The 15,044-nt window shown below is 39.6% G+C and overlaps 2 protein-coding genes across 33 annotated transcripts in view; one reads left to right on the top strand and one right to left on the bottom strand.

The window, feature by feature from the left end:
• zbbx (zinc finger, B-box domain containing) overlaps positions 1-15,044 on the top strand; it is a 91,649-nt gene that overhangs the window by 36,988 nt on the left and 39,617 nt on the right. For all 32 annotated transcript variants that reach the window (XR_012394194.1, XR_012394191.1, XR_012394185.1 and 29 more), the window contains one exon: positions 10,387-10,575. Coding sequence is in view for 16 of the 32 variants with exons in the window: in XM_073930205.1 (XP_073786306.1) it covers positions 10,387-10,575 (189 nt within the window). In the remaining 16 variants the exon portion in view is untranslated. The remainder of the gene's footprint in view (positions 1-10,386; positions 10,576-15,044) is intronic.
• Positions 2,839-5,261, bottom strand: LOC141378798 (uncharacterized). The gene is made up of 2 exons (XM_073930213.1): positions 3,782-5,261; positions 2,839-3,670 (listed from the first exon to the last, which is right to left on the bottom strand). Exons 1-2 carry the CDS (start codon positions 4,187-4,189, stop codon positions 3,230-3,232), a joined length of 849 nt encoding a protein of 282 aa, XP_073786314.1. The 5' UTR covers positions 4,190-5,261; the 3' UTR covers positions 2,839-3,229.

The raw sequence follows: 15,044 nt of genomic DNA, 5'->3' as shown, positions 1-15,044 counted from the left end.
TATTGTTGCTGACCATGTCTTTGCTTTTTATGACCACAGTGTACCCATCTTCCAGCTGGATAACATGCCATGTCATAAATCAGGAATCATCTCGGACTGGTTTCTTGAATATGACAATGAGTTCACTGTACTTAAATGGCCTCCACAGTCCCCAGCACCCTTGGGATGTGGTGGAACGGGAGATTCGCATCATGGATGTGCAGCCGACAAATCTTCAGCAACTGTGTGATGCTATCATGTCAATATAGACCAAAATCTCTGAGGAATATTTTCAGTGCCTTGTTGAATCTATGCCACAAAGGATTAAGGCAGTTCTGAAGGCAAAAGGGGTTACTAGTACTAGTAAGGTGTAAAGTGGCCGGTTAGTTTATTTAAAAAAGACCTTTATAGAGTGATACAAACATTAATATTTTCTTAGACAAAAGCATAATATGAAATTTGCATGTTTATTACCTGCATTTTAATTTAAAGAAGCACTTTTTGCATTGTTGTGTAATTTTACACAAAAAATGTTTTGTTTTATGACAAATTGCTCTTCAGAAAAGCTAAGAAATCAGTATTTGGTGGAATAACCCTGATTTTTTATTATAACAAATAATAATTTTTTTTTTAACAAATTTAAATGCATTATCTCAGGCATATACCAAACAAATATAGTGAAATGTCATTTCAATTTCATGTGAATCCAGTTTCCTTCATGGAGCTAGTTCAGTTCATATCATCATTCAATAATGACAATAGGCTCTATGAAGTAAATTTGTCCCTACAAAAGCACAGTGGTTTGGAGGAGGATTGATGGAGAGTGTAAACTTGAAGCTTGTTGACCAGAAATGTTCAAGTGAATAATTGTAAATTGTACTTGCAGGTACTATGGTGTTCTAGCTGTCAAAAAAATCTATATTTAGGTCTCAGATGTTCTCATTTCAATCCCTTCTTCACCTCTAGAGTTTTGTAACCTCTACATGGTGAAATACTGATTTTCAACATGAGCAATAGATGCTTGCTTTAGTAAACACCACTGCTTCAAAATAATAATTTGTTCCTGTTCTTCCTTTCTCTTTGTACCCATTAAACAAACTGTGTGTGTGTGTGTGTGTGTGTGTGTGTGTGTGTGTGTGTGTGTGTGTGTGTGTGTAAAAATAACTGCGCTCATTAAATTACCTTTAAGCTTTATGTGATTTTATTATTATAGTATCACTCTGAACTGCAGTTACTTAATTGGTGATGAACTGAATGTTGGCAGTAATTACACCAACGTCTGTGTACATCATTTTCTACAACTGTAATTAGTTCATTTCTTCCAAGAAAAGAAAAGTAATGTTCTCTACCGGTCAAAAGTTTGAAACCATTAAGACTTTTGATGTTTTGTTACACTTAGGCCCACTTTCACAAACAGGGCTTAGATGAACCCAGGACTAGGCCTTAGTTAAATTAGGCTATTTAAGCCACACTTATAAAAATGGCCCTAATATATATATTACTGGTGTGCACCTGGAGACAAAAAAAATGACACTGACATATTTTAAGACATCTCACTTCAAGTTATTTTGAGTTAGGACAGCTCAAACATGCAATTAAATCTTGACTAGCCTTAAACCTTGTTTGTGAAAGCGAGGGTTAATGTTTTTTTATGCTTATCAAAGATGCATTTATCTGATCAAAAATATAATAAACAGATCAATTTAATGCATCCTTGCTGAGCAAAAGTTTTAAAGAGGTCCTCAAATGCAAAGTTCTTTTTTATATGGTGTTTAAACTCTTATTTGTTTTGACAATGGGTAAACATTTAGCCTCTAATGATGAAAATTCACCCATAATTTTTTAAAATAATCCCCATAAGTCAGATCAGTGCCTGAAAATGCACCGTTCCAGTTGTACTTCTACTGTGACATCACAAGCCCCGCCCATAACTGTTGGCAGTCTGTCCTATTAACATATAACAGTCAGAATGACTTCAAGTTAAGAAATGAATTCGTTTTAAGCTACTGACATTATTCTGTCAAGAGCAAAGAGTTATTTTCATATTTAACACAGACAGTATTTTATGCTGCTACCATTTTTATACGCTGATCTGCTATAAACATGCTATTTCTTTCCAAGATGTTTAAGCTCACAGGCATAACCAACTGTGCTCATGAGAATTCTTGGCATTTTTATGTATTCATGTTTGTATTCAACGATTTAGATACAGTACGATGGTAAGAGTGACACAGCGGTGCAGCAGGTGCAGGTAGTACTGTCGCCTCACAACGAGAAGGTTGCTGGTTCAAGCCTCGGCTGGGTCAGTTGGCATTTCTGTGTGGAGTTTGCATGTTCTCCCTGCTTTCACATGGGTTTCTTTCGGGTGCTTTGGTTTCCCCCACAGTCCAAAGACATGCGGTACAGGTGAATTAGGTAGGCTAAATTGTCCGTAGTGTATGAGTGTGTGTGTCACAACCAGCGATCGCTCCCCAGAGGATCGCTGGTTCTCACTCGAACTCAGGACTTCATTTCCGCATTCCCCAGGACTACACATTCATACATGCACTGCTCCCAAACACGCACGCCTGCTCACTCATGTATCCTGATTGCAAGCACAAGCTGATCCTTGTTCACAGACTGATTACATCCCATTCATAAGCCACCCTCTCACGCTACCAGTTTGCCGAGTCTTGTTCTCCTAGTAACATTACAACGCGTTTCCCTGTCTTTTTTCTCCGTGTTTCGATCTTAGCCTTGTATCCCAGTTATCCTGTTTAGCCGCCTGCCTTTTGACCTTCTGCCTGTTTATATCGACTACGATTCTGGACCGCCTGTATATACCTGTTTGCACCTGATGACCATTGCTTGCCTGACTACTGAATAAACTGCATATTGGATCTTACCTCCTGTGGTCTCCTGTCACTCCACCCCAGTCGTGGTAACAGAAGACTCGGCCAGAACATGGATCCAGCGGGTATTCAAATCATGCGCCTCCGTCAGGATGCCTGGTCAATTGAGGAGTACGTGGAGAAATTCATTGAACTTTCACATCTGACATCTATGAGTGAGTTATGTTTAATGATTTTCTTTCGCGGAGGACTTGCTGAACCACTGTACTCCTACATGCCACTCCACAATCCCCACTGGACACTGGCACAATTTATCGATCTGGCTCTCCAAATGAGTGGATCTTCGTTCACCATAGGAGAGGTGGACGAAAATCCAAATAAACTTTTGGGGGGGGGCTGTAGAGAGCAAGACCCGCTGGCTACGGGGCTTGCGACTCATTGTCCACAGCCAGCTCACAAGATGGCCGCTCCCAGTCAGCCAGCTCACAAGATGGCTTCCAGTTCAAAGTCTGTTCCTGCTCCTGAAAGGCCATCTCCAGAGCTGCCATTCCCTCCAGTGCTGCCAGATCCTCCAGTGCTGCCAGATCCTCCAGTGCTGCCAGATCCTCCAGTGCTGTCAGACCCTCCAGTGCTGCCAGACCGTCCAGTGCTGCCAGACCGTCCAGTGCTGCCAGACCGTCCAGTGCTGCCAGACCGTCCAGTGCTGCCAGACCGTCCAGTGCTGCCAGATCCTCTAGAGCTGCCACCGCCAGAGCTGCCACCGCCAGAGCTGCCACCGCCAGAGCTGCCTGAGCCGATGCCGCAACCAACGCCTCAGTCAGAGCCAGAGCCGACGCCGCAGCCAGCGCCTCAGCCAGAGCCTACGCCGCAGCCAGCGCCTCAGCCAGAGCCGACGTCGCAGCCAACGCCTCAGCCAGAGCCAACGTCGCAGCCAGCGCCTCAGCCAGAGCCGACGCCTCAGCCAGAGCCACCGCCGCCGCCGGAGCTTCCCGAGTGGTCGCCGCCGTCGCCTGAGCTTCCCGAGTGGTCGCCGCCGCCGCCTGAGCTTCCCGAGTGGTCGCCGCCGCCACCTGAGCTTCCCGAGTGGTCGCCGCCGCCGCCTGAGCTTCCCGAGTGGTCGCCGCCGCCGCCTGAGCTTCCCGAGTGGTCGCCGCCGCCGCCGGAGCTTCCCGAGTGGTCGCCGCCGCCGCCTGAGCTTCCCGAGTGGTCGCCGTCGCCGCCTGAGCTTCCCGAGTGGTCGCCGCCGCCGCCTGAGCTTCCCGAGTGGTCGCCGTCGCCGCCTGAGCTTTCCGAGTGTCCGCCGCTGCCGGAGCTACCAGAACGGCCACAGCTCCTCGCCCTGTCGGCGCCATCCAGACTCCTCGTCCTGTCGGCGCCATCCAGACAACTCGCCCTGCCGGCTCCCTTCAAGCCTCCAGCCCTGCCAGCTCCTCGCAGGACTCCAGGTCCTTCGCTGCCACGCGATCCAGGACCACTGCAGCTCCACTCTCCGGGTCTTCCGCAGCTCCAGTCTCCAGGCCCTCCGCAGCTCCACGCCCCAGGTACGCCCCAGCTGCATGGTCCTGGCCCTCCATCCCTCCCCCTGTTCTGCCTCTGCTCCGCCTCCCGCCTGAACAGTAAGTGGAGTGTCTGGAATCCACTCCTAGAGGGGGGGCTATGTCACAACCAGCGATCGCTCCCCAGAGGATCGCTGGTTCTCACTCGAACTCAGGACTTCATTTCCGCATTCCCCAGGACTACACATTCATACATGCACTGCTCCCAAACACGCACGCCTGCTCACTCATGTATCCTGATTGCAAGCACCAGCTGATCCTTGTTCACAGACTGATTACATCCCATTCATAAGCCACCCTCTCACGCTACCAGTTTGCCGAGTCTTGTTCTCCTAGTAACATTACAACGCGTTTCCCTGTCTTGTTTCTCCGTGTTTCGATCTTAGCCTTGTATCCCAGTTATCCTGTTTAGCCGCCTGCCTTTTGACCTTCTGCCTGTTTATATCGACTACGATTCTGGACCGCCTGTATATACCTGTTTGCACCTGATGACCATTGCTTGCCTGACTACTGAATAAACTGCATATTGGATCTTACCTCCTGTGGTCTCCTGTCACTCCACCCCAGTCGTGGTAACAGTGTGTGTGGATGTTTCCGAGAGATGGGTTGCGGCTGGAAGGGCATCCGCTGTGTAAAAAATGGCGACCCCGGAATAATAAAGGGAATAAGCCGAAAAGAAATGAATGAATCAATGATGGCAAGAGATCTTTTAAAGAGTCTAAATACACCTCACTCATGTGACATGAGCCATCTAATAGCTGGTTTTTTGTTTGTATACTTTAAATTGTAAATCTGTTTAAACTGATAAGGTTTTTTAAACACATTCAAATACGATTCTTAAATGATAATGAAGAACTGTGATGTAACATGAATGTAGTAGATATGATTAAACCAAACAGATATTTTGTCTCCAGAGTGTCTGAGATAGGGGCTGTAAAGACAATGGCTTTTTTATGGAAAGAGGGCAGGAGAAAGCTGAATTGTTTTTGAAGTGAGAAAAATGTTAAATGGCAACTCTTTTCAACATTGATAAAAATGTATACAGTTTGGGGCAACAAATTAGGATATTAGCATGATGGTAACAGCTTTAGATCATATAATTAAATTTATATATTTTAAAGGATATAAAAAAATGTCCCTTTAAGGCAAGTCATTTCACTTGCCGGCCTTCTTTGAAATGCCTCCCGGGCAGTATGCTCATGCATTCTGTCTGAATGGGGAAACATCAAATTCTTCAAAACGGTTTGCAAAGATTATGATTACATAACATATTTCAGCATATTTTCTGAATGTGCACGCGCACCCGAAAGGAATGAGATCATGACACCAACCTCATTAATGGTCGTTCTACATATTATCGTCCTCTAAATAATGATCGTCTGATCGCACTGCTCTTCAAAAGTAATCCACAACTTGCTCATTATAGCAAATCTCCTCTATAAATAACAGCAAGTGTTTGTTTACAAGTTTGTGGGCGTTTGAGTAGTTGCTGTCATGTAATGTGCATTTGACAGGACGGATTGTAGATTGTGTTCGTATCATACAGATTACAAAACCAAAAAACTTTTACTTTAAAGTGCACTTGGTTAACTTAAAAGTGCAGATTTCAAGCTTTATTTGCATATATTTTGTATGTCCGTGAAGCAAGTATTCATTTGTTGACCACCAAACTGTCGTAAAAGCACACATTTGGTCTGAGTTTCTCCTCCGGAGAAATGTCAGTCTATATCGATGATTGGCTCCTGTATTAGTAGGCTGGGCTTCATTCGCCAAATTGACCATTACACTTTTCCCGCATTCAAAACTATACAAGTGACACGTCTTGTGTATTCTGTAGTCTTTGCTATAACTTTAATGTATTCTTACTCAAACCACACAGTCAAATAAACTGCGTTTTAGTACTTCAACTTAATTTTGCCAAGTCAATTTTTTATGTTCATGGAATGTTACTGTTAAGTTGTTTTTAGTGTTAAATTAATGTAAACGGTTAACTAATTTGCATTATCTTACAAAGATATTCATTAAGCACAAAACACAAGAGACTTACCTTATAATTGATTCAATAGATTTCAGTTAGCTGTTACAGTAGTTAAAGCTCTGATTACACCTGGTATTGAGATGTGTCTTGGTCGATCAAATGGCAAACCGATAAGGTAGAGTCGTTCCTATTTACAGCTGATTTTTTAATCGGCCTCTTTTGTCATCTTTTGGCCACTTTTCCAGATTTATTTAATCTAGGGAAAGTGTATGGATGGGCTTTTTCTGATCTCTCAGGGAAAATCTGCTTGCACTGTTTTTATATTAACATGAGTCTAAAGTGATACGGTAAAATAATCTGATGGTACACTCAAATAAAGGATATGTTGGCTTTAATAACTTTTTTATCACTTAACTAAGTTAAGTTACCTTAAGGAAAGAATATTTATTTTAGTGAACTTAAGTTAGTTTCATGAAGGTAATGTAATGTTGTTTAGTTCAATCAGCACAACATTATTAATTTAGCTTTAATCTATTTAGTTTAGTTAAGTTCGATATCTAAATTGAACTAAATAAGATTAAAGCTAAATTATGCATGTTATGTTGATTGAACTAAACAACATTACCTTTATGTAGCTAACTTATGCTAATGTTTGCAACTTTATTTGGCGTTTTTAATATATAGCAAAGTTTACCAAGTATAAACTTTCACAGGAATGCAAGAAAAAACTATACATTTTTCTAACTATATTGTAAAAAGGACAAGCGTAACATGGCAATTTTATAACAATACTATAACGCTAACGTTATACACAACATGGGAGTTATACATACTTTATACATATTACAAGAGAGTACGTCACAATAATGATTTAAATGTTGTCACAGGCTCAATATTAATACACAAAAAGGTAAAAAATCTCCACATTGCAGATATTACTCTACCTATTGACCAAAATGTGGTACTGCAGAAACAACACACCTTCCTTTCATTCACTTTAATTAAGCAAGCTGTTTAAATTTAAAACTTCTATTTGCATTTTTTTTCCAACACAACTTACAGGTTTTAATTGCCTGAGAAATTTTTGTGTAATTATCCAGTAAAAATCAAAATTATTATTAAGTGATTTTTTTTTCTTTTTTAAATATTTCCCAAATTATGAGCAAGAGCAAGAATTTTACACAGTATTTCTGATTATATATTTTTTCCTCTGGAAAAAAGTCTTATTTGTTTTATTGTGGCTAGAATGAAAACTTTTTTAAATGTATTTAATTTTTTTGCCATTTTAAGGTCAAAATTATTAGCCTTCTTAAGCATTTTTTTTGTCAATTGTCTACAGAACAAACCATCGTTATACAATGGTTTGCCTTATTAACCTTGTTTGCCTTACCTAATTAATCTAGTTAAGCATTTAAATGTCACTTTAAGCTGAATACTAGTATCTAGAAAAATAACCAGTAAAATATTATGTGCTGTCATAATGGCAAAGATAAAATAAACTATTACAAAGTAATTATTAACACTTTTTCGTTTAGTAATGCAATGAAACAAATCTTTCTGTTAAATAGAAATTGGGGATAATTATACAGGGGTGGGGGGGGGGATTCTGATTCATTCTGATTCAACAGAGTCATAAACAACTTATCAGTGATTTATAAACTATTCATCCACCATATTGCGTTTGACTTTTCACTGATTGCATCACAGTGCATTCTTGGACTGGTTGTTTGGATCACTCTTGCTGTAGCTTGATTATGATGCCCTAAAATACTACAGAGAAGGTGCACCGAGCGAAATAGAAAGCAGTCACAAATTTACACTCTGCTTAAAATGGTTGCCAGGCTTGGCAAGAAACCGAGGATCATATTTAACTTCGCTCGGCTCTGATGCAGCATCCTAATCCCGTTTAATTTGCTTCCGAGGGGGAAAAAGGGAACAAATATTATTTTTATCCTCCGGTTTATTCTTCACAATCTTGCTTTGTCTTTGTCAGCCTCTGACAAAGAAGCGTTTCCCCATAGGCTTCATTTCCCTTTAAACATCTGTTTCCAGATTGCAATGCACTTCTCTTCATTTTGATAGTATCCTATTGCTTTCGTAATAGTATCCTATTGCTTAAACTAATTAATTTGATTACATTTCAGGTTTGCTCTAGTGCATAATACAAATGAATTCACAAGACAGTCAAGAGAGGTTACTCAGCAGCCCCGACCATCATAATGACCATTAACAATGTTATCTTAAGCGCATGATGTCATAAGGATGAATTAGTCGACCGGCTACCAGTGATTTGATCATGCTTTTCTTCAGGGCTATTATTCATTTACACATGTTTACAGAGAGATTTAATATGGTTTGCATCAGTAATAAAAAGAGCAATTACACTGTAAAAAAATCTTCCTTCCTTAAATGTTTTAGTTAAATCAAATGAACTTTTCTAGTCACCTCATTTTATGAGAAAACTAGTGCTCGCGCGCACAGGGTATGTTCACGCACATGCTGAACTGATCCACCACGTTTGTCGGTGTCGGGAGGAGGATTTTCCTTTCAGGACACCAACAACAGGCGCTACGTCATAATCATGCCCCTACAAGAGAAAGCTCCTGATTGGTTAACGCAGCAAAAATGTCCGCTGAAGTTCAGATTATCCAACTCGAGCAATTCACTTGAAACGTAAATTTAGCGCGTCAATCGTGCAAAATGCGCAACTTGCGCCACTTCATTCACACGAATCGCATCATTCGCGCTACCTCATTCACACGTATCGTGCCACAGGATGTCTATTCACATCTTTGCGTTGACTTAACATGTAGATCACTTGTGCTTGACGCTTTTTCCACGTCTGGTGTGAACGCAGCATAATGATGGAACTTGCGATCTCAGTTAGCTACCGATGCTTTCGGAGACGTACCACAGAGAGGGTTATTTGTTTTTTGGGGCGTTTGCTCACACTGGCCCAATAATGGAAAATTGGTTGTTCCTTGCTTCACCTGGTGGATATTGAGTGAAGCACAAAAGTGTTTGTTTTTTTTAAATAAAAAGGCGGGCTTTGCTGCTGCAGCACAGCGCGTGACTGCGCTTGACAAGTTGCAGCATTATGTGTGAAGAAACGTGCACTGTCAGTGGTGGTCTGTACTCTGTAACTGTAATTGTTTTTTTATGAATTTGTTGTAATTTTATTAATTAGTTTTTTTTATTTAGTTTCTTAATTTAAAAAAGTCAAAATACAATTGAGATCAGAATTATTAGCCCCCTTTTGATTGTTTTCTTTTTTTTATATATTTCACAAATGATGTTTAACAGAGCAAGGAAATTTTTACAATATGTCTGATAATATTTTTTTTCTGGAAAAAGTCTTATTTGCTTTATTTTGGCTAGAATAAAAGCAGAAAAAAAGTTTTTAATTTTTTAAGGTCATTTTGAGGACAAAATTATTAGCTCTAAGCTATTTTTTTCGACTGTCTACAGAACAAGCCATCATTATAAAATACAATATATAACTTGCATAATTACCCTAACCTGCCAAGTTAACCTAATTAACCCAGTTAAGCCTTTAAATGTCTTGAAATTGTCTTAAAAAATATCTAGTCAAATATTATTTACTGTCATCATGGCAAACATAAAATAAATCAGTTATTAGAAATGAGTTACTAAAACTATTATGTTTAGAAATGTGTTGTAAAAATCTTCTATTCGTTAAACAGAAATTAGGGAAAAAATAAACAGGGGATCTAGTAATTCTGACTTCAACTGTACATCCTTTTTTACTTTTAAGTGCACATTTTCCCTAGTACAACACCATTGTAAGTGTCTGGTTACGCCATTATGCTTGTTTCTATGAACTGATGGATGAAATGTTCACTGGAAGCAACAGCGCGCAACTGATGTTGTCCATAAAGCTTGTTTTGAGCACAAGACATGCATTTAACAATTTGGATGAACGCTTCGCCTATAGAAAGTGTGCTTGCGTTAGTCATTAACGGGGATGCATTTGTGCACTTTGAATTAAAGGTTTGATTGAAATCTGTGCTTTATCCTCCAGGCAGAGCTCCAGACTCCTGTCAGCACTCGGGATGTGCTGGGCCGCCTCCAGCAACAGGTACACGGTGTGGAAAATCAACTGGCACAAGGCGCATCTCCCAAATCCACAGATGAAACAGATGACGCAGAGGAAAGATCAGCTACTGGGAGCCTTCAACCCATGGCTGAGAACCAAATTTACCGCACACAGGTGAGTCACTGATTGGTTTGGGTGGCACATCAAAGTCGGAATACACAGAATTATGCACAAATCCTGTTAGAAATGTTAGTCTTTTTGCTATTTTGCATGCATATTATAGAACAATGGTTTTTGTGGAAGTCATTTTAATGAGATCCACATTCAAGTCAGTTTTTGTCTTTAAAAAATAGATGCATCAAGCAGTAGGCTGTTTTTATGTTAAAAAAAACTGTCTATATTTAGCCTGTATCAATGTCAGCAGCAGCAATGTCTTTCGTTGATAAATGATTCTTCTCAAATACATCTCAACAGAACTATCACAGCTTCAAATGAATATCCCCAAATGAAAAAAAAATAAATAAATAAATAAAACATATACAGCAGTTATTTGGCGGAACAAAAAGCTTTTTATGATTTTAGATTATATGATTTTTTTCTTTTCTCTGAAATGTGCTTGTCGACAGTACTTCACAGAGTTTTACTACTTTGATTTTTAAGTATAGCATTTCTTAACAACAGGGTGCCTTATGCTGTGTGATTAGAACAAAAATAGAATATCTAAAAGTATTTTGCACATTATATACACTACATGACAAAAGTTTTGTGGCGTATCTAAGTTTTAGGAACAACAAATAATAACTTGCCGTCTAGTTGATCATTTGGTGTCAGAAGTGGCTTATATAAAAGGCTAAGGCCTCTTGATTATGCTTTATTTTACCAAATTAAAATATGATCATGCCTTGATTTTTAATATTTTATTGGGAGAGTAAGGTCTGACTTTTTCCACTTGACAGAAATAATGTACAGTATGGAATATAAAGTCATGCTGCAGTGGAAAAAGAATGAATATTATGTATGACTCTATTGAGCTTGGAGGACTGCATCCATACATCTCTGCAATGACTCAAATCACTTATTAAAAAGTCATCTGGGCTGGCAAGGAAAGCATTTTTGCAGGACTCCCAGAGTTCATCAAGATTCTTTGGATTCATCTTCAATACCTCCTCCCTCATCCTACTCCAGGCATGCTCAATATTGTTCATATCTGGTGACTGGGCTGGCCAATATTGGAGCACCTTGACCTTCTTTGCAGGAACTTGGATGTGGAGGCTGAAGTATGAGAAGTTTTTCTCACATACTGTTTTTCGAATTCTATAAATTCAGACACACAGTTGAAGTCAGAGTTATTAGCCCCCCTTTTTGTAATATTTCATAAATGATGTTTAATAGAGCAAGGAAACTGTCACAGTATGTATAATAATAATTTTTCTTCTGGAAGAAGTCTGTTTTGTTTTATTTTGGCTCAAATAAAAGCAGTTGTTAATTTTTTAAACACCATTTTAAGGACAATATTATTAGCCCCTTTTTTCTTGATAGTAAGTCTACAGAACAAACCATTGTTATACAATAACTTTTCTAATTACCCTTACGTGCCTAGTTAACCTAATTAACCTAGTTAAGCCTTTAAATGTCACTTTAAGCTGTATTAAAGTGTCCTGAAAAAATCTAGTAATATATTATTTACTGTCATCATGGCAAAGAGAAAATAAATCAGTTATTAGAGATGAGTTATTAAAACTATTATGTTAAGAAATATGTTGAAAAAATCTTCTCATCGTTGAACAGAAATTGGGGAAATAAATAAACAGGGGGGCTAATAATTCAGGGGGGTTAATAATTCTGACTTCAACTGTAATACTGGGCTTGCATACTGTTTTTACCATACTAAATAGTATGAAAGTATGCGATTTCAGACGCAGCCTACGTCTGTCCTAGCTGCTGGCCGTGGTTAACATACTTAACCACGCCCCTCTAACTTTCGGTTCTCCAACTCTCAGACAACAAATGATATAGCGAGGACGAGATGTCTGTTAAGGCTGATTAATACTTCTGTGTCAAGCGCACACGTATGGTCCAGTGCAGCCTCCAACTAGTCACATAGCCCTCGCCATGGCTGGAGCTGACGCTGATGCAAGCCTCTCAAAAATTTAACTATGCGTCGTAATTATGTGTAGCGTAGTAAATCATAAATTGAATAATGCGGGGCCGGCTGCAAGCAATCATAAGCATAAAATCCTCTAGAAATTAGTTTATAAATAACCTTAACTTATGTTCCTCTGTGTCGAGTTTGGAGCATGGACGGCGATGAGAGCCAGATGGAGTGAGTGTTTACAAGTGTTGAGTTCTGTGAAGGTGTTTTGTGTTTACCTTATGATAAAGTTGTTGCATGTCCCGATTCTGAATGACCGAGTTTTAGCTACTTGCAGTGTTCAGAAAAAAAACAAAACACCTGTGAGGAAACTCGACACAGAGGAACATAAGTGAAGGTTATTTATAAACTAATTTCTAGAGGATCATGTGCTTATGATTGCTTGCAGCCGGCCCCACATTATTAAATTTATGATTCACCAAACAGACGATTCCTAAGCCACTAAAAATACCCTTAGGTCCATTTGACAGCGTTTTGAAGAATCCCCCTTTCCACCCCTACTCCTCCTCCTTTCCTAGATGGGTGGCACGGTGGCCCAGTGGTTAGCACTGTTGCCTCACAGCAAGAACGTCACTGGTTGTAATCCTTAACAAGCCAGCTGACGTTTCTGTACAGAGCTTAAACGTTCTCCCCATGCTCATGTGGGTTTCCCCTGGGTTCCCCGGTTTCCTCCCACCATCCAAAAACATGCAACTTAAGTTAATTGACTAATCCAAATCGGCACCATAGACATGCTTGTAGTAAATAGTTATCTCTTAAGAGCAATCAGCAGGGGAGTTCTCGAGATCTACCTGAGCTCAAACTCCCCTCTCGCCTTGCAAACGGGAGGGAGCCCTGGGCACGAGGATCTAATGAGCTCAGCGCTCTCTCCCAGGATAGCATGCCAAATTAGCTTTTTAATCAATCATCAGCTAAGTGTGAACTCTTGAAACACCAGTGAGGAAACTCGACACAGAGGAGCATAAAAACCTACTGCCAGTTAAGTTTTATTGTACAGCAACACAAACAGCACGCCGAAGTATAAATGCACGATTAACTGCAAGACATGCACTGTGGGTCATGCCGATCACTCGATGCAGAAGTATAAATCAGCCTTTACACTCTAACTGAAGAGGTCTGTTACCACTATATAGTTTATTACATTGTTGTTACTTAAAAAAAAATCTAAAAAGCTGATTAGATTAAAACGTTTAAGTTGCCAGAAATAATTTTAATAAGTTTTCAAAACAGGAAAATATTGATAATTACATCAACTTAAAAATGTGGCTAATTTAAAGGTAAATATATCTGTCAATTAGTTTAAAACAATGTTTAACTTGTAGCAGCCCAAATAAATTGTTGATAACTTTTTCTCCACACTAATGGAGTTGTTTTGTATTTTTAAGTCCACACACTGATGTTTTTTTTCACAAATAAAAACAATGAAAAACTGTGGTTTAAAACAAATAAAAAATTAAATGTTGTTAAATGTATTTCTTACAAGCAACCAAATGAACAGTAAATTTAAAAACAAACCAAAAATGAAACAATTTCAGCTTAATTTATTTGAGGTTTTAAACTTGAAAACTTTGCATGTAATTAAGTACATAACACTGGATTTGTTTTTTGGTACTTGACTTAAAAAAATAGATTTTATGGTACCATATATACCATAAACTCCATTTTTTTTAGTCAAGTACACAAAAATGATGCCTGATTGAGGAGGGAAAAGTCATTTGGCTAAGATAATAAAGTTTGCTGTCTGAACTTCACTTTGTTAGATCAAATCAAATAATTTTTTTGTCACATCATCAGCAGCACGTGTGCTATGATGAGTGAAAAGCTTAGGTGCTGGCTCCAGATAGTATAAAAAACAGTGCAGATACAATGACAGTGCAAAATACAACAGCATACTCCTCAAAAAAAAAAAACAGGACAATGAAAAAAACGACAGCGATATGTACTATGAATAAATGTCCACATAGTTGTAGGCAGTATTGTTTCAAGTATGGATTGGTTAAAGTGCAGTGCGTGCTACATATTGATGGTGTGCAGGGAGGGGTATGGAAGAGTCTGTGTGGGGTGTGTTAAGTGTACATCAGCCTAATAGTCTGAGGCAGTGGTCACCAAACTCATTCCTGGAGGGCCGGTGTCCTGCAGAATTTAGCTCCAACCCTAATCAAACACACCTGAACAAACCCTGCAGGGACACCGGCCCTCCAGGACCGAGATTGGTGACCCCTGGTCTGAGGGAAAAAGCTTTCCTTGAGTCGGCTAGTGCGTGACTGGATGCTGCAGAACCGTCTGCCTGAGGGTAGCAGAGAGATGTTGTCGTAAATTGAATATGTTGATGCAAACTGTTGTGCTATTTTTTTTTCTTTGGTCTAAACAATATTTTTAGAGTGTTTCTACTAACTCTCCTGAAACCCTTTTCCTGACCTATGCCTATTTTACCTACAACCAATCAGATTGAAGTAGAAAAAACAAGCCACGCCCACCGTTTACTTATTTA

This window comes from Danio rerio, chromosome 18 (genome assembly GCF_049306965.1).
Source record: "Danio rerio strain Tuebingen ecotype United States chromosome 18, GRCz12tu, whole genome shotgun sequence".
Taxonomy (NCBI): domain Eukaryota; kingdom Metazoa; phylum Chordata; class Actinopteri; order Cypriniformes; family Danionidae; genus Danio; species Danio rerio.
The sequence above is the reverse complement of the archived record's forward strand: the minus strand, read 5'-3'. Positions and strand labels throughout refer to the sequence as shown.

Coding starts and splice junctions, on each gene's coding strand:
- LOC141378798 (XM_073930213.1), bottom strand. CDS start 4,189: ATGGCGCCGACAGGACGAGGAGTCTGGATGGCGCCGACAGGGCGAGGA. Junction 3,671..3,781: donor GGGAAGCTCCGGCGGCGGCG/GTGGCTCTGGCT, acceptor GCTGCGGCGTAG/GCTCTGGCTGAGGCGCTGGC.